Below are 24,435 nucleotides of genomic sequence, written 5' to 3' on the forward strand. Positions count from 1 at the left end.
AATGACTTGTTAAGGAAACGACAAATCTTGTCTGAAGACGAGCCGGAAGACAGAACAATTACAGCAGCGGGATAAGAAAAACGAGTTGCTCAAAATACATTGGCTGCATTACATAGGGTATATGTTCAAAAGTCTTAACAGGTGACAAGATGCCACCATTCAATTTATTTATTACACATACATAACTACTTCTTTTGTACGAGAACTTACCACAAGAAATACTCTTTTAAGATTTAAAATCCCTAAAAGTGTATAATTAAAAGAAATTTTAAGTATATATTTTTAAATTTTTATTAAAATTCTAATACAAATTTTAATTATATTCAGACTACATAACTTAATTCTAAAAACCTGCTGAAAGATTATCAACGATCTTGGGATTTCCACTTTTTGTTCATATGTAACTTTAATCTCTCATTTCACCCTCCTCATCCTCATCGTCTACGCCTTTTATATATAATACGTTATTACAACGTATGAGAACTTCCCCTAAATTTCCTGCAATAAAAAATTATAGTTTGCATTAATATGTATGTATGTATATATACTTTAATAAGTGTTTCATGTAATTATATGAGTAGAAAACAAAAAATTAAATGGTTTATTATATATGTACATTAGGGTGTTTTTTTAACTATTAATTTTTTTCAGTCCCGTCAGGAAATTTCTTTGGAAATACCCTAAAACAAATTCCCTGAAAATTTTAGCCTTAATATTAATATTAAGAACTGGACCAAGACATGTAAAAATTTTCCATAGAAAATACACTACAATCGTGATTTTTTTTCTTTAAATTCCTACAGATCAGAGTTATTTTATGGCATCGCTTTGACTTTAGACGCATATTTCTCATAATTGTTCACTCTACAAAAGTGCCCATCGCAACAAAGTCGTAACTCACACCGGCGAGGTAGTACGGGGCTCTAAACCTGCATTTTCCATAAAATTCGCATTTTTTTGTATATATCTCGTAAATGACAAGAGCTATAGAAAAAATGTTCATCACAAACTTGTAGGAAATTTTATTTTCTACAAAAAAGGTCCGAGGTCAAAATCGCTATCATTAATACTTCTCGAGATATTCGGCTTTTTAATTAAGGCTGGACGGAGTTTTCATAGCTCTTTTATTACATACTATCCCGAGGGTTGAAGAGAGAAGCGAGACGCATTTGCAGACAGAAAAAGAGAGAGCCTAAAATACGTGAGTATGAAGAGCTTGACAAGCTGGCCGACCAGGGTAATGCTCGAAAAAGGGCAGCGACTAACAGAAGGTTTCAAGCATACTCTTGTGATCTAGTAACCGATGCCCAGAGCATACTAAAATTATAGAGGCAACACTTCCCCAGCCTGCTGAATGGCATGCATGAGCTTCTTTGTAAAATATGGTCGGACGAAAACATACCCAACGATTGGAATTGAAGTGTGCTCTGCCCAATCCAGAAAAAGGGAGACACCACAATCTGCGCCAACTACCGTGGGATAAGTCTCCTCAACATCGCATATAACGGCATATTCTTTAAGGGCGGCATGCTGCTGGTCGACTGCCAGGAAGAGAAGTCGGCCACCTGGCTGAAGGAGATCACGCCAAGGCTCGAGGGTTGGAAGGGCCCGGCCCTGTGTGTAAAGAGAGGGGAGGAAATACCGCGAACACACAGCATGGTAGCGTTCTTTCCGAGAAGTGCAGAGGATAGCTACGACTTTGTGCTTAGTCTGGTGAGGAACCAGAACGAAGGTTTAAGTACCTCGGCGTGGAAAATCGTAGCAAGCAGTGTTGTGGGTTCCGGGTGGAACCTCAACATCACGATGGACGACGAGTCCTACAAGTTTATAAGGCTGAAGGGATTCAAACTAAATTTCCGCTTCGGCAAGATTATGATGCGGCCATGGAGGCCCAAGGCTGCGTCCACGAGCCAAGAGGCCAAGACGGGGATGAACGTAGCACCAGCTCCTCCCGTAGCCCGCCCAGCGGCGCATGAGGCGACTGCAGCTGTGGCTTCGGGTAAGGACAGCGAATCCCCCAGCGAACCCATCTCGGCTGGGCAGGTTGCGACTGCCGCCGCGGATGCAGATGAGAGCAACGGGCAGGAAGGAAAGATGTCATTCACCCAGGAGCAGGAGGCGACTGCATCTGTGGTTTCGGGGGAGGATAGCGAATCCCCCAGCGGACTCATCTCGGCTGGGCAGGTTGCGACCACCGCCGCGGATGCAGACGAGAGCAACGGGCAGGAAGAAAAGATGCCATCCACCCAGGAGCTTCTGGAAGGGTTGGAGATGCAGGTCGATGAAGGGGACGAAGACGGGGACCTGTCTCTCTTAGAACCGATTCTGTAGGCTCCAGCACCGGCATAGAAGTGGCCCAGGTGAACCGACATCACGCATCGGCAGCCTCGGCAGTCATCGTGAAGAGGTTCATCTCGGATAACCTGGGCATCCTTCTAATCCAGGAACCTTGGGTGTTCAAAGGAGAGGTAAGAGGCCTCAACATGAGAAGGAGCAAGGTAATCTGGGATCTCTCTAGCGAGAGACCCCGATCTTGTGTAGTCGTTAGAGCCGATATAGACTTTTTCTGTATTTCAGAGTTTCTAACGCAAGACCTGGTGGCGGTGCAAGTGAAGGACAAGGAAGGATCGGACTTCGTCCTTGCATCCGCATACTTTCCGGGAGAGTCAGCCACAGCACCCCCCCCATCGATACTTGGTCTGGTGGAGTATTGTAAATCCAACAATCTCCCCCTGACCATAGGATGTGACGCAAATGCTCATCACACGGAATGGGGTAGCACGAACTGCAACATGAGGGGTGAGTCACTGCTTGAATTTATACTTAGTAATAATATTAACATAGAGAATGTGGGCTGCGAGCCAACCTTCGTAACAAGTGTCCGCAGGGAAGTCCTAGACATTACCCTAAGCAATGACAACATGATCGGGTTGATCTCGCAGTGGAGGGTATCAAAAGAGCCCTCACTGTCAGATCACAGAATCATTCGTTTTGCTCTGAGGGTGGTAGTCGGGGACCGACCCCCAACTCGTACCCCCAGAAATACAAATTGGGGCACTTTCAAAGAGACCCTAAGTAGAAGCATAAGTGTAGTGGAGCAGGCGGATGTTAGGTCCACCACAGATGGACTGGAGAGCAGACTGAGTGCCATAACCCAGTCCATTATGGACGCCTATCATTGTGCCTGTCCACTGAAAGCGACCACCAGCAAACAAGGCTGCCCATGGTGGTCCAGTAAACTCTCAGCCCTCAGACTGAAGGTGCGTAGGTTGTTCAACAAAGCCAAGCGCACAGGCAGTTGGGAGGATTACAAATGGCACCTAACAGCCTACAACAAGGAGATTAGGCTTGCCAAGTCAAACAGTTTCAGGAAATTCTGTGATAGCGTCTCCTCGACCCCGGAGGCAGCTCGACTGCACAAGGCGTTGTCGAAGGGTAGGACGGACACAGTATTATCCCTAAAGAGACAGGACGGGACATATACGACAAGCGCGGAGCAGAGGGCAGAAACGCTCCTACAAACGCACTTCCCGGAGACGGCTCAAGCTGACCTAACCCCAACCTTGGTCACACGCAGGCCGGATCGCTCAGACTGGCTGACGGCAAGGACTCTGTTCACTGCTGACTCAGTCAGATGGGCACTGGCCTCCTTCTCGAGCTACAAGTCACCGGGAGTGGACGGCGTCTTCCCGGCCCTATTGCAGCAAGGTATGGATATCCTCCTACCACACCTGCTGGGGCTGATGAGAGACAGCCTGGCGATGTCGTATATCCCCGAACCGTGGAGAATAGCAAAAGTGATTTTCATCCCCAAGATAGGGAGGAGAGACTATTCGTTAGCCAAATCGTTCCGGCCTATTAGTCTCACGTCCTTTATGCTGAAGGGGATGGAAAAAGTAATAGACAACCATATTAGATCGCAAGCGCTGAAGATTGCACCCCTACATGCCGGACAACACGCGTACAGGGCAGGTAGATCTACAAATACCGCTCTGTACCAACTCGCGTCTGAGCTACAGGATTCGCTGGATAATGGCGAGGTTGCGATCTGCGCCTTCCTTGATATCGAAGGGGCCTTTGATAACGCGTCTCACACTAGCGTCATCAAGGCACTCGAGAGAAGGAACGTAAATCCCTCGATACGCAGATGGACGGAAGCCCTTCTGCGCACTAGGGTTGCAGAAACAACAGTTGGAGGAAGTAAAATTCGTCTTGGCACCACGAGGGCTGCCCACAGGGTGGAGTACTGTCCCCTCTGCTTTGGAGCCTGATAGTGGACGAACTACTCGAGCTGCTCACCAGCAATGGAATCCGATGTCAAGGGTACGCGGACGACATTGTCATAATGGCGAGAGGAAGATTTGAGAACACTCTCTGTGACATTGTTCAAAGGGGCTTAAAATTGGCGAAGGAATGGTGTAACACGGTAGGATTAAACATCAACCCAGCAAAAACCACCGTGATCCCATTCACTAGGCGGAGATCTCTTCCGGGCCTGAGGACCCTAACAATTGGAGGCGCAGAGGTGGAAATGTCTAGGGAGGTCAAATTCCTTGGCGTCACCCTAGACTCAACACTAAAATGGAGCAGGCATTTGGACTTAACGCTGTCCAAAGCAACAAGAGCACTTATGATTTGCAGACGCCTAGCCGGCAGATCATGGGGATGCAAGCCAAACATCATGAGATGGCTGTATACCATGATAGTAAGGCCCATCGTCACCTATGGAGCGGTTGCCTGGGCCACCAAAGCAGCACAGTCCTCTGTGATTCAGAGACTGTCAAAGCTGCAAAGACTTGCATGTGTCTGTGCTTCAGGGGCAATGCGCACATGCCCCACAGTGGCACTGGAGGTCTTATTAGAGCTCACACCGCTGCATAAGGTGATCAAGCTAGCAGCAAAGCACACCATGCTGCTAATGTCAGCAGAAGGCTGCGGGAGAGGGAAGATAATGTCCTCCAGGCAGATGGACGCTCTAGCGGAGAGCACACCGCTGGCCCTCCTCCCAAGAGACGGCACAACAAGGAAAGTAAACTTCAAAAAGCATTTCAAAGTAACTCTAGGCAGTAAGAAGGAGTGGAACGATTCCACGCTGGAAAGACTGCTGGAAGACAGTACCATTCAGTGGTACACAGATGGCTCGAAAACACCGGAAGGCATTGGGGCAGGTATTGCGGGTCCGCGAACCAAGCTATCCATACCTATGGGCTGCTTCCCAAGCATTTTCCAGGCTGAAGTTCTTGCCATCAGTCAATGCGCTGAAATCAACCTCAGCCGCAACTATCGCAACCAGCGCATAGCTATTCTCAGCGATAGTCAAGCGGCACTAAAAGCGATCTCATCGTACGAGACCAAATCGCTTTTAGTAGAAGAATGCATAGGAAGGCTAAACCGCCTGTCCCTGTGCAACATTCGTTAGTTGACTGTCGACGCGGATAGACGTGCGTGCGCATCGTTGCGATATTTTTCATAGTGTTTTTTTTTTTTCGGTGATTTTTTGATTTCCTTTTGTGCGGCTATTTGTTTACGCGATTAGTTGGCACCGTTATTGCCTGGCGCGTGTGAGTAGCGGTTCGGGTGAATTGTTTGTGCGATCGCGTGTTGTGAGGGTCGGTGACCGCGAGTGTTTCGTGCGGTTACACATTTTTGCGCAATTTTGTGCAATTTTTGTGTACCAACTTGCGGTAAGTAATTTTATAATTACTGTATATACGGACAACGTGGTCATCCACGTTGTTGTTAGTAGCGGAAGCTTCGCACGGTTTCAGTGTAGCTCCGTGTTGTTGGCATTCTTGCTGACTGGACTGCCGGCCAGTAGTTCTGTGCTGAGCATCTGGCGGTTAGTTGGCTCAGTGTCAGGAAGATCTGGACAGGATTGCCCAAAGGGGGCGAGCGTCTGTCCAGTGTCGGAGATTGCGGCTCCTGTGAGGACCAACGGTCGTAGCAGCGCTACCGTTTAGCCCACGGTGCGATTCGGCTCAGCGCCACATCGGTCGACTCCGGACCGTTACGGGGACTTTGTCCGGCCGGCGGCCAATTGAGTGGCCTTAACCCGACCACTGGTTGGGGTTGTGGGCTGTGCCACCGCGAGCACGCTATAATCGACCGCTTGGGTGGTCGCTGTTATTGAGCGGGCCCTTGCGTGAGTCGCACTTTTCGGCGCGTCCAGACGCGCGCACCTGGAGAGCATCTGCTCCAGAATCTTCTCTGTCCGTGAGCCTTCAACGCTAGTGGTACGCCAGCGGATCAGGTCAACTGAGCGGTAAGTTTGGGGAGCGAGATGCCTAGAGGACGGAAGAGGAGGACGAATGTCCTCGCTGGAAGCGGAGAATCCGCCGCTTCCACAGTCGTGGATGACTCCACGTCGGGTGGCGAGGCGGAAGTGGCGGGAACGACGGTAAGGTCGCCACCGCGGAGTAAGGCGCGTCATGATGACGGAAGCGAAGCGGGAAGCGAGAGTTGTGGCGGGAGTGCCATCGTGGCCTCCGTCGAGAAGGTGGTTGCGCGTGCTGGGTCGCCGCGTAACGTAGTGGGCATTAAGGGAGGGAGCGGGAGTTGTGGCGGGAGTGCCAACGTGGCCTCCGCTGAGAAGGCGGTTACGCGAGCTGGGTCGCCGCGTAACGTAGGGGGTGTCGAGGGAGGGAGCGGGTGTTGTGGTGGGAGTGCCATCGTGGCCACCACCGAGAAAGCGGTTGCGCGTGCAGCGTCGCCGCGTCATGAAGGAGAAATCGTGGGAGGGAGCGGGAGTTGTTGCGGGAGTGCCAACGTGGCCTCCGCAAACAGAACGGTTGCTCAACCGTCAAGGACGGTTGGCAAAGAGACGGGTGCCGGGCGCGCCAAAGAGGCCGCAAAAAAGCGGGAGTATTCGCGGGGAGAAGTTTTTGTTGGGGGGGGGGGGGGGGGGGCAGTCGGCCATGTTGCGGCTGCCAAGCGTATTACGGGGGAGCTCAACGAGCTGGTGTTTGAAGCCAAGAGCTTCGATAAGGGGACCGCGAAGGGGCTGGTAGAGCTTGCCTCCAAATATGAGGCGCTCTTGATGACGGTCATAACCGAGAATGCCCATCTTCGCGGTCAAGTTGACGCCCTTAAGGGAGGTTGTGGGGGTGACACTCCTCGACGCCGAGCAGGTCAATGCCGGCTCCGGCGGCACCGATGCCTGCGCCACCAGCACCTGTGCTGGATGCGATCACACCGGTGATGCCGAAACCGGTGGAGACCTGGTCGGTCGTGGTGAGGAGTAAAGTTCCCACAACTTCCTCTAAGGAAGTCATTAATAAAGTGGTGAAGGAGGTGGGTCCCTCACTTGGTGTGAGGATCCACGAGGTTAGGCCCTTAAAGGGTGGTGGGGCGGTTATTCGCACTCCCTCTGTCCTTGAGAGAGAGAGAGTTGCGAATAACAAAAAATTCGGGGAGGTGGGGTTGGACGTTTCTGTCAACCGGAAGTTGGGTCGTCGGGTTGTGGTCCAGGGGGTTCATACGGCGATCCCCCATGAGAAATTCATGGAGGATCTGCTCGAGCTGAACCTCAAGGACTTCAGCCCGGCAGCCCTGAGGACTGACGTGAGGATGGTCAGTCGCCCCTGGAAGGTGACCGCTGACGGTCACCAACGTCGTCCTGGAGGGACGGTAGCACCTTTTTCCAAGAGGGCGGACATCAATCGCGTAAGCGGTGTCTACGCCAATAAAGAATAAATATCATTAAAGAACAAAACATTCATTTCAGTGCATAACTACAGTTTTTCAATACAAATAATTTGTTGTTTTTATGTAACAAAAAAAAAGCTTCGCGTAATGATCAACTCTATGAAAGTGCAGTCATAAAATTGCGACAAATTATTTAAGCAAATTAAAAATTTCTAATTTTCAGACACAGATCCGAGGTTAAATATTACAATATACACATTTGGTATATGTATTCATTATCTAGTAGTTGTTGTCATAGTAGAATTTAGTTCTTAAATAATCTTGAGGTAGCCTATATAGTTGTTAGAACGTTCCGATTCAGTAAAAGTTCGAAACGCTTTTGCTTTAAGAAATTATTACCTGTCACTTGACCATCCGCGGTATGTTCCTCGGTATTGGCCAACTGCATATTCATGTAGCCATCAACGGAAACCAAATATCCTTTATATTCGTGACCCCACTTTAGTTTTATTATGACCGCTTTACCAGTCAAACCATTAAGAAATGGTTTTGGATTAATGGGCATAGCAGCCGACATGATTAAATTTTATATAAATCTCGCAGTACAAAAAAACACCGGTAATAAACACTACACACGTTTATCAATAAGCATCTGCTACACATGTACGAAAAGCGATTCGCCAATATTCAAATTTATCGAGAAATTCAATTACAAATATAATTTATCGATAAGGTGTAAAAAGTTAACACTTAGGCTGTGTTCCAAGCTGAAACATTTTCCTCTATGTTGTGTTGGGGTGTAATTATTTCATATTGTCTAAACAAGTTTTACATTTTGCTGTGCCTAATGGAACGTAAAATTTTGGCAATTGAAATTAAAAACAAACGTAATTTCGTCCTCTGAATTTTCGGTAAATGTTCAGGAGAGCGGCTTTTCCGAAAACGTGCACCAATTTTCACGGGAAATGTCTTAAAATACTCGTTTTTAATTCACCTTTACGAATATGTATGGCGCTTGCCTTTGAAAACAATATGTTCTTTGTTTTAGTGAAAAAACATCGTATTTCCCGAAATTAAAAACTCACTTTTACACTTAACACGCCTTCAGATGTTAAAAATATATTTTCTATCAAATATATACATGTAATTATTGATGTTATTTAGTTAATAAATAAGCAAAATTGGTTTTTATGTTATTTTTATAAAAATATGAAAAACTTCAGAATCATTTCACTTCAACGAAAATGGCAAGGTTATGTTCGAAATTATGGCATCCCTGTTGTAAATTCGAATGGGAGCTATTGATTCATGCACTGATCGTTTTCGAATTATCGATACTCTCGATATTCGAGACTGAACGAGAATTGATAAAAATGATAAATACATAATAGAAAAATATATAATTAATTATTATTGCAGAAAGAAGAAGAAGTTGGACACAGAAGAATTATGAACGCCGGGACCGACCAGGGTTATTTTTTTTCGAGCGCTCGGCGCTCATAATTCTTCTGTGTCCAACTTCTTCTTCTTTCTGCAATAATAACGAATTATAAATTTTTCTACTATGTCTTTCTCATTTTTACCAATGAAGAAAACCCAAAAGTTTACGTCGTTTTGAAAGCTTTCACATATTTCGTTGCGTAAACCATAATCTGGTAACGTTGCTTCTGCTTTGAGAAGGATAAAGCTTTTATGTCATATGTTACTTTCGTTATTCATTTATTTTTAAACAGGCGCGAATTGCTACAAGTAATCTTGGAAATTTTAAAAAACTTTAAATTTGTTGGAGGCAATTCGACATAGTTTTGTAAAACAAATATGTCCTCTCAACTGCAACAAATAGCGGCGTTATGTCCAGAACTACGTTCTGACAAAACAACTACTAGAAACAAAGCAATGGAACGCCTGGAGATAATTTTGGTGAATTCCAAGGATGACCTGATCCAAAGACTCCGTGGTAAACACATGGAAGACTTTACTTTGAATGAAATATTTTCCAGTGCTATTGATGCTGTTCTAAAGGTCTGTAAAGACGTACTCATACAGCATTAATTTCATAGTTTTTTTTTTAGCATGCTTCTAAAGTTGTGGAGTTAACAGACCAAAAAAGTATTCAAGCTATGCTCAACAAAAATCATATCTATCGTTCAGTTATTCATAAAATAATTGATTACAATTTGGAAAGTAAGTTTTTTAAATTTATATTACAATAGCTCTTAAATTAATGGATATTGTTTGTTTTTTTTTATAGATGAAAATAACTTTCTATCAAAATCTTTAATTTACCAGGCATTTTGTAGTGGATTTAGCACTACAAGTGCAGTAAAAATTTTTGGTAGCTTGTTCATTCAGATTGTAGAACGTGGAATATATAAAAGTCCTTTGTATGTTCGGGAATTGAAAGTTGATGAATATAGCAGTAAGTGAATTATCTTATAAGACTTTTCAAATGTTAATATTCCTTACATCAGATATTCTTTCGAGCTTGTTTGAAATAACAATTCCTGGTGATGAGATTCTTCATTTTGAAGTACTCTCCTGCATAGTTAAAACTATCGAATTAGCCGTTCAACATGTACACATACAAGACGAAATTGTAGATTACTTTCCTGAAATAATGCCTTTTGCACGAAGAGCCAATGATGATCGCAAAAAGTCAGATGTTATCAAATTATATTATTTTTTTATCTCACAGGTAATTAAAAATATTTCGTTAAAATTTTTCGAATTGCTATTTTGTTGCCCTTTTATTCCTCAGTTATCTATAGATTATCATCATACGATTTGCGAGTCCCTACAGGATGCATTACCAGTTTTGTGTGATATGTATAATTTACAATTGAAGCCAGAAATCAAAGTAAATCATTATAATTATCGCAATCTTTATAGTTGTTAATATGTCCACTTATGATATTTTGGTTTTTAGGAAAAATTTTGCGTATCAGTATACTTATCTGTACATGCCATATACCCAAATATTAATAACGGCAGTTTTAAAACGTTGAAAATTAACATTAAAGATAGTTGGCCGAAGACTCTGAACAAATTAAAATCTATAGTGGAATTGGAAATAAGAGAAAGAAGGGCAACAATTCAAAGGGCAAATCAATGTGGGCGTGAAAAATATATGGAGAACTTCATTGAAATGGCTAGTGATATTGTATATGTGGTATGTTTTATGTATAGAAATTTATGTTTGTTTAACTTTGTTCTTGTATTCGTAAGATATTTTGGCATATTAATTCTAATACCGACCTTGCGAAGTTGGATGAACCTTTGAAAAAAGTCTCAAAAGTTTCGGACAATTTAGATATCGTGTTGCGGCTTATTCAGAATGACAATACTATTAATGAAACTTGGTACGTATTGCATGTCAAATATATAAAAGTATCCTAATTTTGTTTGTATATACAGTATATTAAGCCTCTCGTGGGCAGAAATCAAATCAGTTGTTAATGTTTTTTTGTTTCTAGAACTAAATATCTAAGTTGATTGATTGCAAATATGAAAACAGGTCATTAAAAAAGGAATTTAAAAAAAATAATTAAAAAGGATTTTAAGAAAAGAAGAATTTTAATTCTTTTATATATTTTAGGTTTTTTTTAATAAAAAAATAATGCCATGATACTTTTCACAAATAAGTTAGAATTAGAACAAATAAGCGCTCAGGGTTTGCACTATTTTTTTGAACTTTGAAGACGATACTCACGTCACGTTTGATCGTGATTGATTAGGTCGCTGTCGCTGAATATATATTGTATGTATAATACATATGTACTTTTATATTGCTAGTTTAGAATTACTTATGTTTTAAAAACTTAGTACAACCTTTCAATACGATTCTGACATGTTATGAGGATATAAAACACAGTTAATTTATTTAGATGTGAATCTGGATGAGATTATAACCAACCACTTTTTATCTCTCACTTTACTTTCTAAATTTTATATATTATTCAGTTAGATTATCAAAAAACTAAATAAATTACTCACATTTAAAAAATTTCAGGTTTGCAATAATGGCTGCCCTCCTTAGTAAACAAAGAAATATTATAAACGTATCAAATTATCAAGAGCTGCTTCAATTTATTTCAAACGTGTTAAATATTTCGGCAAATGCGGTGATTTGGCGTAGTATACGACGTAGTCTGATAGCGATCTTAAAATTCGAAGACTATATGTCGTCAATTAACGACAAAATTTACATAAGTTATAGTGAGGGCACATGGAAAAAAATAACAAATTTCTTAATATCTGAGTCCTCCGAAAATAATGATATTATAACAGAGAAACAAATATTGTTACAAGAATTAATAAAATGCGGAAAACTCTCGTACGAATCAAGTAACAATCTGATTCAATCTATTATTAGTAATAGTATTTTAAGGCGATCTGAAGCTTTTGAAACCATTCGTCAAATTTTAATACATTCAGATATTTGTGGTATAGATAAAAATTCCAACATTGTTGAGAAAATTGTAATATGGGCTTATGAAGTAAACGAGAAAATAAATGCTAGAAGTATGCTTCTAAATATTTCTCCCGTCGATATTACTCTTATAAACGATACATGCGCTATTGCAGTTATAAATTTCTTAAATGAAAGTCAAATATTTCCAAAAACATCGTGCGAAGATGAAATTCAAATGCATTTCACTAATTTAAACATGCTCCAATACAAATACAATATAAAATTTGTGTGCTTGGAGGAACATGGTAAAACCCTAAAATCAAGCCAAAATGCGGCTGATGCAGATGCCGTTTCTTCAAAAGAGCTCGGAAATTGCTTATTTCAGAATACTTATGAGCTGCTGATGCGTACTCTGAATATAGAAATTTCAAAACAAACGACTTGTGTTAGTATCGTTTCGGATATGACATCACTAAATAAATTGGCAGATCTAATGAAAACATTCCTGCATTATGGAGTATTTACTAACCAAAATTTAGCGCAGTGCCCGCTAATTAAACGCATTGGATTTTATCTTAGTCATATGGAGGTATGATTTCTCACTTATGTATTTGATATCTAAATGTTCTGAAATATTAATTTTAAAATGTTTACTAATATTTCTTCCACAGTTTCAATTAAAAAGCAATGATCCAAGAAATATAGAGCGAACAGAATTATTAGAAATTTTGCAGTATTTGGAATCATTTATAACAACTTTTACATCCAGTGTGGCACTAACCCAGTTTTTGGAAACGCAACCATTGGAGGAGTTGATAAACTTTTTAGGAACAAGTTTGTCACATAGCGGTAAATCTTATAAGTTTGGCAATTATTGTCAATAAAATTTCTACAATTTTGTAGCTTCGCAACATTTACAAAGTAAGGCCAGGGACTGGGCGGAAATTCGCTTAATATCGCTTCGTATTCTGGCTGAACTATGCGCCAGTAACACTTACCAAAAAGATGCGTTTCATCATATATCACGATATGTTTTCAATATTCGCCATGATTTAGACATTCTTCTTCCACTGATAAAAGTATGTATATATTAATTAATTATATACAATATCGTGCGATTGTTAATTGTCGATATTTTGTCTTTGGAAAAGCTTTTAAATTGTAAACGTTGATTAAAATTAGAAACACCACATTTAGTTAAAATATTAACAAAATCAAAAACAATTAAAATAATTTTGGCAATCAATATCATTATAATTTAGACATAATTTGTCGCGACGCCGATGATGGCGGAAGGCCACCGAGTTGCAAAGATTATGTGAAGCAGCATAATTTATTAATATAGAATACTGTTGACAAACATTGGCCGGATAAAAATTCGGATCCGTTCCGTGTCGTGGGAACGAAATTTATTGAAATTGTCAAAATTGGTTGCTTCGCTTCGGGGGGATAATGTTTAAATATATAACTATAAACCCTAAAAATTTCGCTTTAATAAATTATTTCTTTCTCTCCCAAAAAACATCTCAAAAAAATCGATTTTTAAAGCCTCTAAAGCAGGCTACCCTGCCTTAAATACCTGTTACTTTTGGTAGATAAGTTTTCAATTAAAAAACATTTAAACCTTCAAATCGGTATAAATCATATTCGTTTTTCCATTAAAATGACCTAAGTTATTGGTCGAAACATTTTAAACTATATACAGTGCCGCACATAAGTTCTGGCACAGCAACCATTTTGCGTTTTACGGCTATTTTATAAGCAAAGTAATATTTTCCCTTGTTATATCAATTAATTAACTACCACATACACTAATTTTTTTATAACAATTAATTTTTAATTTTACTTTTTAATTCACATTCATAAAAAATAGAATCATCTACGAACATCGTCCCCGACATATATGTGTATTATATAAATTAGTGGATTTTTTTTATTAAAAATTGATCTTATAATAGAAAAAGCATAAAGAAAATATAAGTTTTGTTTTTGAAAATTGACATGGTTGTCTAAAGAAGGATTTTAAAACTTTCAACGGAAGTAGGACTAAACTGCAACGTGATTTGTGTGCAAACTGTCGCTGACGGCTGGAAAAATACAATGTATAGAAAAAATAATATGACAAATTAAAGCTGATTCAGAGCATATGAGCCTTTAGTAGATTCCATTAACTAAAAATGCCATAAAAATCCCATAAGAATCCAAATATATGTATATAAGAGATTATAAGCACATTATTTTATCTAAAATTAAATTCATTATGGAATATAAAGTTTTGTTAAAAATTAAATGTTAAAGGTTCTAAATGCAATAGCAGCTTAGCTCTTTCAAAAATTAAATATCTCATTTAAATAACACAGGTCAAGTTTTCTATCTGTTGCAATTCAATTTTCCAACATAACAATTTTTTTGACGGAAAAAAACTTTGTAGGAAATAAAAAGATAAAATATGGAAAGCTACAGTACCCTCAGAAATACAAAAATTTCTAATTTAAACTAAAGCTCTCGCTTGTACGGACGGAATTCAACATGCCTTGTTCTTTATAAATATATAACTCCATCTCTTTTTCTTCTTGTTTTTGTTATTGTAGGGCCAGAAACATTCAAAAGCAATTTCGAGGAAAGGTTGACAGTCCTTTATTAAATAATGTTGATATTTGTTCTAAATTTTAGAGTGGTTTTTTAAATATAAAATTCTATAGGTTTTTATGTCTATAATAAATTATTATAATAAAAATTATTATATTTGATTTTACATACATTTGATATGAAATATGTTTAATATTATTCTTTCCAGCTCTATAACTAAAACAAGCTATAATTAAACTTGTACCCTTTTCCCTAGGGGTTTTTAATTTTTATAAAGTATCAGATATGCAGGTAGAACAAGAAAAAAATGTTAGCCAAAAATTATGCTTTTTAATACATATGTTAAAATCATTTAAAATTATTTTTTATATATGTATATGCACATACATGAAAACATGTGAACGAGTATATTACAATGAAGCGTCTTAATCAAATAATTTTTCCGTTTACTTTTTCCATAATAAGATCACCTTTACAGGTACATTTGTTTAGTGCTATGTAAAACCTTAATTATATGAGCATATACACACACATATATATATGCATATATACATATATATATAGCATATATAAAATATTAATTATATGTTAACTATTGTCGATTTTTAGATATTTTGTAAGGGGAAAAGCGGCAATGTAGCAGAAAACTTACCTATTGGCGAATGGTTCGTAGATAAATTAAAATTAATTTTTAGATTATATTATATGGATCTTAAAATCATCGAGAGATTAGTTGCCATGCTTCCAGGTACACTAACATATGAAATATATATATATATATTTATTTTAATAACAAAAACTATTGTCACATATTTTATTGAATCTTAGAGATTTTCGAATATGTCTACGCAATCAATGAACTATTGGATAACATGTTCGTGGCATTAACATCACTACTGAAAATAGCATATAAAAAAAATTATCCCGTAAAAATAACAAGCAATTTAATAGACAGTGTTCGCCTGATTTCGCGAAATTGTGAAGGGATTTGGATGAAGGACGGTTTCATTTGCATTTGCATATCTTTGATGAAGTTTTTATCTTTCCCGTCGCTTCAAATTCAGTTCTCATTGATTCGCACGATAACCTCTTTAATGGATACTGGTTGGCTGAAAAGTTCATCCACAACATTTCACATTAATGAGCACTATAATATGTCTGAACAGTTGTTTTCTGCAATAAATTGGAAACATTTATTAGTACGTGTGATACAATAATGCAAGGATTATTTGATTATTTATGTACAGTTTATATTATAGGACACCTCAACAGATCTGGCACAAAATCGTAACTCAGTAGTGACGCAACTCTTAGTGGCTCTATTTGCTTTCAGTTCATATTACCAGAAAAATGCCTTAATTGAATTGGGGAATTTCTATGCCGCAAGGAAATTAACGGAAGGTATGTATGTATATCTATTTGGTTCTACAGTTACAGTTAATACATAATTCTTCTCTATTTCATAATATAAAATTTTAGCGGACTTCTGTGAGTTTGTACAGGTCTCTCATTTTTTCGGATGTTCGCAGGCCCAGTTAATAAAACCTTATATGAATAGTTTAATCTCATCATGGATATCTAAAGAATGGCCAATTTCAAAGTAAATTATTATTGGCATATTTATTTTCGATCCATACATATGTATATTTTTATAAAATTTTCCTTAGATTTCCGTATTTCCTTTGTTATTCAAACAAAGATGAATTCATGATGGATAATATTTCAATAATTTCGGCATGTACGCTACTATATATTCCCAATGGAGATTTAAAAAAACTAAATAAATACGCAACTGACGAGGAACTTATAAAGGTATTTGATATAATATGTCTTGTATTAAAAAATACGGGTATATGGAATATATAATTATATCATATTTAAAGTGATAATAAGTAGAACCTTAAAACTTCAGTATGGTAACCTAACTTTAATATAACAATTAATGTTATAGGGAAATAAAAGCATGAGGGTTAATACTTTTATTTATTGATAAATTTCCAGAATGCACTTCCAATTTTAGAGGCATACATGTTGCCGCATAAGGCGTTATGTCCGGAGTCCCAAACCCAAAGCTACAAGAAATATATTAACGTGTTAAATGGAAATATGCAGCGATTGGGGTGGAAATTACCACCGTCAAGAATTATTCATTGGAAACCAATATATTTTTGCTGTAGCATTTTAAAAGTTGATAGTCTATCAGCGGCATCCTTTGAGTTTCCGACGTTATATGGCACATCATCTTGGTATCACTTAAATTACGAATCTCTTAAACAATCTTTAAAATTATATTTGGTAAGTCAAGCTCATAATAAAAAAGAAAAAATATTAAGAAGAAAGCTCGGGGTTCGTTAAAATGTTCGGTTACACCAGAACTTATGCCTTCCTTACTTTTAAACTCTCAAGTTATACACATGTACATTTTGACTAATTTCTTTTTCTTGTAGATTGATGAAGACGAAACGAAAACGTGGTTTTCTCCACTTTGTAGTCATCCCCTTCAGTTTTTAAAGGTTCTTGGTGCTCTTAAAGCAGATGTATACGCTTGTATATTTTCTAATGAGAGAAGCTCCTGCTTTTATAAATATTGCACAGCAGTTGATATGATTATTGATTCGATTCCAACACATATTACTTCGACAAGAGAGAAAAATATTGCTGAGTATTTTGTTCGTGATACGATTTTATTTTTATCTCAATGTTTTCAAACAGGTAAAAGGAAGATTTTACATTTTGATAACAGACTAAATTGTTTATTGCAGTTCAATACCCCGAGTTGCAAATGATGGGACTTCTTTTTTTGCAATGCCTTTTCCAAAAGTCCTTTATATCAATTGGTGGAGGTAAAGAAGTGATTAGTAATCACTTGAATGTGATAACAAAATGCTTGGTAGCCATCGCTAAAAATGATTCCTTTGAAAAATCAAAATTATCTTTGAAATTATTACATCATTTAATTACCGATTTTGGCGAGAATACTATGATTTTCACTCAACTACCGGCTTCAGAGGAATTTATGGAGCTATGTGAAATCCAAAGCAAAAAATCTGCTTCTCCCAACAATATCAGAGATTTGCTGGATATTTTGGAATCCTCAATTTTAATGCAAAAATGCAGTAACGACACTTTAGGCACATTAAGAAAATATGCAAGTTTTGAAATATTTTTATTTGTATTTCTTAAATGATCATATTTAATTTTTTTAGATAACCAAATTTAAAGATAATATATGCACAAGTGATCATACTTTTTGTGATTTGATCCGTCGATTATTGGAAGTGGTCTGTAACGCTCACAATAAATATTTACGCCTGGAGGCAGCGAAATGCCTTGGGGAAATTGGCTCCCTTGAAATAGCAAATACTTCTTTCTATTTTGAAAAGAATTCATCCTTTTATGACAACGTAAGTATACGCAGAAGAAATGATTTTGTCGGTAGACACGTATGCTTAATAGAATAACACTTAGATTTTAGTATTACAATACAGCTATTGACCTTGAAGTTTTAATAGAAGACAGAATTTCTATTAATAATTCAGATATTTAGTCAAGTAACAGAACTTTAACTTCATTCTTGCAATTGATCTTATTAAAAGTATATTAATAATAATTAACGTGTGCATTAAATATCTTCTCTTCATTCCTTTTTAGATCACAAGTTCAATGGACGGTAACGAACTCTTTTCGATGAACGTTGCAAAAGTATTGGACAAAATATTGATGCAGTTCAATACAATTACCTACGAAGCTTTGTTTCGAGTATCTACTGAGTTAATTAATTCGAAATGCGCAAAATCTATTACAGGTACGCAACTGTTGAAACTTTTCCATTTCAAGGTTGATAATTAAAATAATTTTGAATCCAGAATTGTACCCGCATTTGGCAATTTTTCAAAGCGATCAGAAGGCAAATCAAGATTGGGATCCAAGTTTTGTCATCGAACCTGTGGATTGGTTATGTATTTTAAATTCGACAGAGACACTAGAGTGGGAGACATGGATCTGTGTGTTTGTTAGTAAAGTGCTTAAAAGCTGCGGTTGGACAGCACTCTGTAACTTGGCTTCTCGAGATATGTATGTGGCGAATGAAATACTTTTGCCTTTTATTACGCTTTTAATGTCCAATAAACAGCGACATATAGATAGTATTATGTCAATGCTCGCTCATTATTTCAAAACGTTGAATATGGTTCTTGGAAAGGGCGAAACTGAACAGATTGCAGCTCAAGAGATTTATAAAGACAAGCGAATAATACAAATATTTCTAAAAATATGTGAATGCATTCGTTTAAATAATGAGTGGTAATTTATTTTAGGGATTTTTATAGCATTTTTTTAAATCGGGTCTTCCTATTTCAGTTCTGTGCCAATGAATTTGCTGTATGTTGCTAAAGCTAGTAACCATTGCCAGGCGTTTTTTATGACAATTATGTATACTGAATTATGGGCATTGTCAGAGAGTGCATCTAATGAGAAGCAGTCCAAAGTAGAGGAGTATTTAAAAAATCCATCATTTCAGGAAGTAGCAATAAAGGTGATATTCATTAATAATATTACGTTGTGAAAATATAAGTCGAATATGTAATAATATAATGTAAAATATATTTAATTGATGAACTATGTATAATATAAATTGTTTATTTTTAGGCTTATAAATCCATTGGTTGTTACGATGCCATATCTGGGTTTCTTTCGCCTTTAAATTCTCGTTTGGAATTTCTTAATTTAAACAACGACTGGTCCGAAATGATACTTCAAAACTCATTTAAGAATACATCGTCTAATACACTTTGTACTACAGCATTAAAACGAAACGGTATTTTATGTCTCGATGAGCTGGGCAATAAAGACACTGCTAATTCAGTCGACTATGAAGTATGTTGGAGATTATGTCAATGGGATACTCCCGTGGAAGGGCATTTGAAAGTAAATATGGAAAATGATCCCGAATCGGAATTTAAGAAGCATCACTTCAATGCTTTAAAATGTCTATATAATCGTGAACAGCACAATTGTTTAGCGGCCATCGCAAATGCCCGACAATGCGTAATTTACAATTTGATGGGAATAAGCACCGAATGTCTCCAAAGCGTTTACAAATATCTAACATGGTTGCACATACTTCAGCAGACTGAAGATTTTTGTCAAGTAATTTCATTGCATTAATTAAAAGTATGGTGACAATATTTGCTGACTATATAACTATAAATTATAGGTCCAGTTTATTTCTGATGTAGATATTAAATCGATATTTTTAAAGTGGCAATTGCAAAATAATTTAAAATACGGAAACTTTTATTGCAAAGAACTTATACTGTCGCACCAGATAACTCTGTTTAACACAGCTGGAGTCCGTGGGCAAAGAAGGATAATTGATTTTTTCAAAGTGAGTATATATGTATGTGCATATGTGAACACGGATTTTTACAACTTAATTTTATACACTTACTTTAATATAGTATAGCCCGACCGAAACTGGTTTGCTAAATATCATTAAAGAATGCCAAAAATCGGGTGAAATTAATTTGGCGAAACGTAACATATTAGCCCTTAGAGAAGCAGATATTACAAACGAATACGTTAAGGTAGGTATTTCAACAAAATAACGACATTAAAAAACACTAACAACAAATAATCAATATTTCTAAATTAAATTAATTATTGCAGATTAATTTATTACTTGAAGATGCAGAAATTTCTTTTCGATGCGGAAGTATTGAAATAACTGAATCATTGTTAAAGCATATATTAACGCACAAAGAACTGGGCGCTTGCCCACAACAAGCGCGTGCTCTGCGAATGTACGGAGAATTTCTCTTGGAGACTAATTCGCAAAGTTTTGAATACGTTCTAGAAAAAATGTTTAATAGATCTATGCTTTACCTGGAGAAGATATTAAAATCTCAAAAACACAGTGATAATGATGAATTAAGTTTTTTATATTTAGGACAACTAAAACCAGCTGAATTTGAAAAGGAAAACCAAAAAGAAGCATACGCATTAATAGCGAAATATGCCGATCGTGAATATGTACAAGTATGACTTTGTCCACGCGAGGACTCTTTTGTCGCCCAAAACGGTTTTTTTGTTTAATTGGCGAGGGGACATCGAGGTAATACGAGGAGATCGTGACGCTCGTGCTGTTGTTGTTGTCGTGCCGGAAAACATTTCTAAAGTAATTTCGAGGCAGAGTGACGAGTTGATAGTCCTCGGCCCGATAAAAATCCGGATCCGTTCGGGTTACTTAGCCCTGACTGCCGCTTGTGCTCGGGTGGCATGCTTTGTGCTCTTGTTGGTATCAGTTCACCGCTACGTTATTCGGCATTGCTTTTCTTTTTAAATTATATCCATGATTGCAACGGCACTTGACTTCATATGAATATTTATATGCTCGGAAATTTGTATTTTATTATCTATTTTTTTGTATGAAATATGCAAAATGTTTAATATAATAGAAATATTTGAAAATAAGGGTAAATAGCATAAAGATTAGCTAATCAAAAATATGTTTGTGTACGCCTACATGAAGCGTTCAAGAATTTTAGAATGTGATTCGAAAGGGAATTCGAAAAATTGTCCGACAGTCAAAATTAACAACACAAAAAGAGAGTTTTCCGATAATGAGCGACAAAAGAGTTCGTGTGGAACCCACTCAATGTAAATGTATATATCTGCCTCAATTCCACTGATTTCACAATTACAATCAATTTCTTTGTAGTCGAATGCGTACATCAATTCTGATGAATTTAAACTGAAATGTCAAATCATTCAACAAAACAGACAAACAGCGGATTCAATTGGTCGACAACACAGAGATCGTGATATTAACCATGGTGTAATCATAATGAAAAAGTATGCAAATTTGGATGAAACGGAAATAAAATTTATTGAGGAGAAACGCACAACTAACTTGTGTATTGCTGTTAAGAATTATATGAAATTTTGTCAAATTGATTCTGGATTTTCTGATGCTGCAATATACAGGATAATAGCATTGTGGTTTGCCAATAAGCAAGATGAAGCATTGTATAAAGAAATAAAGGATAATGTGAATATAATTCCTTCCTATAAGTTTATTTGCGCTTTGAATCAGATTACCGCTAGATTAAATACGAAACTAGTGGATTTTATTGCAATCATTAAAGAAATATTAGTTAACTGCGTACAAGATCATCCACATCACACACTTTATCAGTTGTATCCGTTAATTTTTGATGATACAGGCGGAAAATCAAGTAATAGTCGTTCGACCATTGCTGCCGAAATAATTACAAAGGGGCGAAACTCGTCAAATGCACAATCTGCAAAACAATTGGCAATGATATTTCCTGGTGCGCAAGCTGTTAAACCCGTTACACCCAGTAAATTTTAAATAATTAATTGATTTTGTTTCAGCTTTAATTAAGTTCGCAGACGCTGATTGTGGAAAGAGCTCTACTATGGCGTTATGTGACAAATTAAAAAGAATGAAATGCTTAGACGCTGTTCATTGCCCGACAATTGAACTTCCAGTATTACCTAATAAGGCTTACACAATAATAAGTAAGTATAATTATTCCAAAGTAACTTATTTACTTGTTTAGTTAACTTAACGGTTGTATGTGTCACCTAAAATTAATCGAGCTAGATATAGGGTTATATATAGTATATATCAATAATCAGGATGATAGCCGAGTTGAAATCCGAAAGGACTGTCTGTCTGTTCGTCCATCCGTGTAAGCTGTAATTTGAGTAAAAGTTCAAATATCTTGATGAAACTAGGAAGATGGTAATAAGGGGGTAAAAGTGCCAATGCCACGCCCACAAAACACCATTAAAAGAAAACCTATCAAGTGCCATAACTAAGCACTTAATTAAGCTAGAGAACTGTAATTTGGTACAGAGAATTGTAATAGCAAGAGGCACCTGTGGGCTAAAAATTTGGAAAAGTTGGAAAAATGTTCCCTTCCTAACTTTTTACTTCTTGTAAGCTTATCATATATGTACATATGTATATATCTATGAAAAAACTGGCATGAGGCTACTTTTTAAATAAATTGAATTAATATGATTACATTGAATTCAAAGAAATCTTTCTGTCGTCTGTTAGCACAACAAAAAATAACTGGAAAATATCGATTTGTATCCTTATCCATGACCCCCATACTAAATCAACGAACCAATTCGCATTATGTGCGGTCAATAAAGTTGACAACAGGGCAGGATCCGAAATTCGTTGTAATATGTCGCTCGTATTTCGGAAATTTGTATTTGAAAACTCAATGCCGACTGCGCTGCTTCTCTTAACTTAATGTTATCATGTGTCAAGTCCGTCTTATGGTATTTTCATATATATTTTAGGTATCGTACGGTGGGAAGAAAGCGTGTCACTAGTAGGAGGTATAAACGCTCCAAAAAAACTCAAGTGTTTATGTTCTGATGGAAAATCACGGCCTCAACTTTTAAAAGGTCGAGATGATTTACGTCAAGATGCTGTAATGCAGCAATATTTTTCCCTAATGAACACACTATTGTCCCACGATCCGAAAACGAGTGAACGGAAAATTAATATTCGCACTTATAAAGTTGTACCGCTCTCAAGGAGAAGTGGAATATTAGAGTGGTGTGAAAGTACTGTACCGATCGGTGTGTATTTGGGTAGTGGAAGCGACAAGGCTGGCGCACATCGGAAATATCGGCCTGCTGATGTCACACCCTATAAGTGCCGTCAAATATCTATGGTAAGAGTTTTTTTCAGTAATGTACAAGTTACATCAGTTTACATCCTTTTTGTAACTGATTAATATTTTAATATTTTTGACTTTTTTATTTGTGTTCAGCAACATCTTAAATCCGACATACAAAAACGACTGTCAATTTACGAGCAAATATGCGCGCAAATAAAGCCCGTTTTCCATTATTTTCTGATGGAAAAGTTTGTAGTTCCTGGTATTTGGTTTGAACGACGCCTAGCTTACACCAACAGGTCACTAATTGTTGATAATAAAATTGTAAATGTACTCATTTTTATATATTTTAAATATAGTGTGGCTGTGAACTCCATGGTTGGCTTTGTTGTGGGTCTAGGCGATCGACATACTCAGAATATACTGATTGATGAGAAATCTGCTGAAGTTATTCATATCGATTTCGGTATTGAAAATTGCGAGCAATAACTTGGAAAATTTGTTAAACATGTATTTAATTGGTTGCAGGAATTGCTTTTGAGCAAGGAAAAATAATGCCGACCCCAGAAACCGTACCCTTTCGTCTAACCAGAGATATGATTGCGCCAATGGGCATTTGTGAAACAGGTGGGGTATTTAAGAAAGCATGCCAATCAACACTGGAAGTTTTGCGAAAAAATCATTCCGTAATAATTACAATTCTTGAAGTTTTACTATATGATCCGCTATATATTTGGAATGTAGTGCCAACACCAGCTGGATCTAAAGGTACAATTTTATGAGTATTGAGTTTTATTTCCACTTAAATGGTTAAATAAATCTCTTTTATAGATGATGAGAAAAATTTAACTGCACAACGTGCTCTTTTATGTGTACAGCATAAGTTAGAAGGAAGGTTAAGTAACATCACAGGTACCGTCAATACTGACATTCAAGTGCAAAGGTTAATAAATGATGCTATTTCCAAACAAAATCTTTGTCGTCTATACCCTGGATGGGATCCGTATTTATAGATACAATCACATGTATTTTATTTCATCATTGTTATTATTGTTTGCTTACACGTTTTTTAATAAAAAATAAAAGTTAGAATTGTTGACTTGCAGGAAGATGAGGTTATTATTC

General features: G+C 37.5%; 2 protein-coding genes across 2 annotated transcripts; one reads left to right on the plus strand and one right to left on the minus strand.

Moving 5' to 3' along the window:
• Window positions 1–273: 273 nt before the first annotated feature.
• LOC126758248 (small nuclear ribonucleoprotein F) lies at window positions 274–8,313 on the minus strand. Its single transcript, XM_050472413.1, has 2 exons — window positions 8,044–8,313; window positions 274–498 (listed from the first exon to the last, which is right to left on the minus strand). Exons 1-2 carry the CDS (start codon window positions 8,219–8,221, stop codon window positions 407–409), a joined length of 270 nt encoding a protein of 89 aa, XP_050328370.1. The 5' UTR covers window positions 8,222–8,313; the 3' UTR covers window positions 274–406.
• A 1,056-nt stretch (window positions 8,314–9,369) lies between these two features.
• Window positions 9,370–24,415, plus strand: LOC126758234 (serine/threonine-protein kinase ATM). The gene is made up of 33 exons (XM_050472365.1): window positions 9,370–9,666; window positions 9,717–9,828; window positions 9,896–10,063; window positions 10,116–10,339; window positions 10,403–10,501; window positions 10,571–10,813; window positions 10,870–11,003; window positions 11,654–12,644; window positions 12,727–12,904; window positions 12,959–13,134; window positions 15,254–15,392; window positions 15,473–15,843; window positions 15,904–16,045; window positions 16,124–16,244; window positions 16,312–16,456; window positions 16,646–16,939; window positions 17,092–17,356; window positions 17,407–17,792; window positions 17,851–18,048; window positions 18,296–18,449; window positions 18,511–18,946; window positions 19,004–19,178; window positions 19,292–19,792; window positions 19,860–20,030; window positions 20,104–20,229; window positions 20,312–20,680; window positions 21,363–21,975; window positions 22,040–22,186; window positions 22,985–23,364; window positions 23,464–23,609; window positions 23,670–23,776; window positions 23,839–24,078; window positions 24,142–24,415. The coding sequence occupies exons 1-33, from the start codon at window positions 9,463–9,465 to the stop codon at window positions 24,321–24,323; spliced, it is 8,337 nt and encodes a 2,778-aa protein (XP_050328322.1). The 5' UTR covers window positions 9,370–9,462; the 3' UTR covers window positions 24,324–24,415.
• The last annotated feature ends 20 nt before the right edge of the window (window positions 24,416–24,435 follow it).

This window comes from Bactrocera neohumeralis, chromosome 5, assembly GCF_024586455.1.
Source record: "Bactrocera neohumeralis isolate Rockhampton chromosome 5, APGP_CSIRO_Bneo_wtdbg2-racon-allhic-juicebox.fasta_v2, whole genome shotgun sequence".
In the NCBI taxonomy this organism is placed as follows: Eukaryota; Metazoa; Arthropoda; class Insecta; order Diptera; family Tephritidae; genus Bactrocera; species Bactrocera neohumeralis.

Excerpts from the sequence above, each read along its gene's own strand:
- LOC126758248 (XM_050472413.1), bottom strand. The coding sequence starts at position 8,221 with ATGTCGGCTGCTATGCCCATTAATCCAAAACCATTTCTTAATGGTTTG. Across the intron at positions 499-8,043 it reads CGCGGATGGTCAAGTGACAG|GAAATTTAGGGGAAGTTCTC; the intron begins GTAATAATTTCT and ends TTTTTATTGCAG.
- LOC126758234 (XM_050472365.1), top strand. The coding sequence starts at position 9,463 with ATGTCCTCTCAACTGCAACAAATAGCGGCGTTATGTCCAGAACTACGT. Across the intron at positions 9,667-9,716 it reads CTATTGATGCTGTTCTAAAG|CATGCTTCTAAAGTTGTGGA; the intron begins GTCTGTAAAGAC and ends TTTTTTTTTTAG. Across the intron at positions 9,829-9,895 it reads AATTGATTACAATTTGGAAA|ATGAAAATAACTTTCTATCA; the intron begins GTAAGTTTTTTA and ends TTTTTTTTATAG.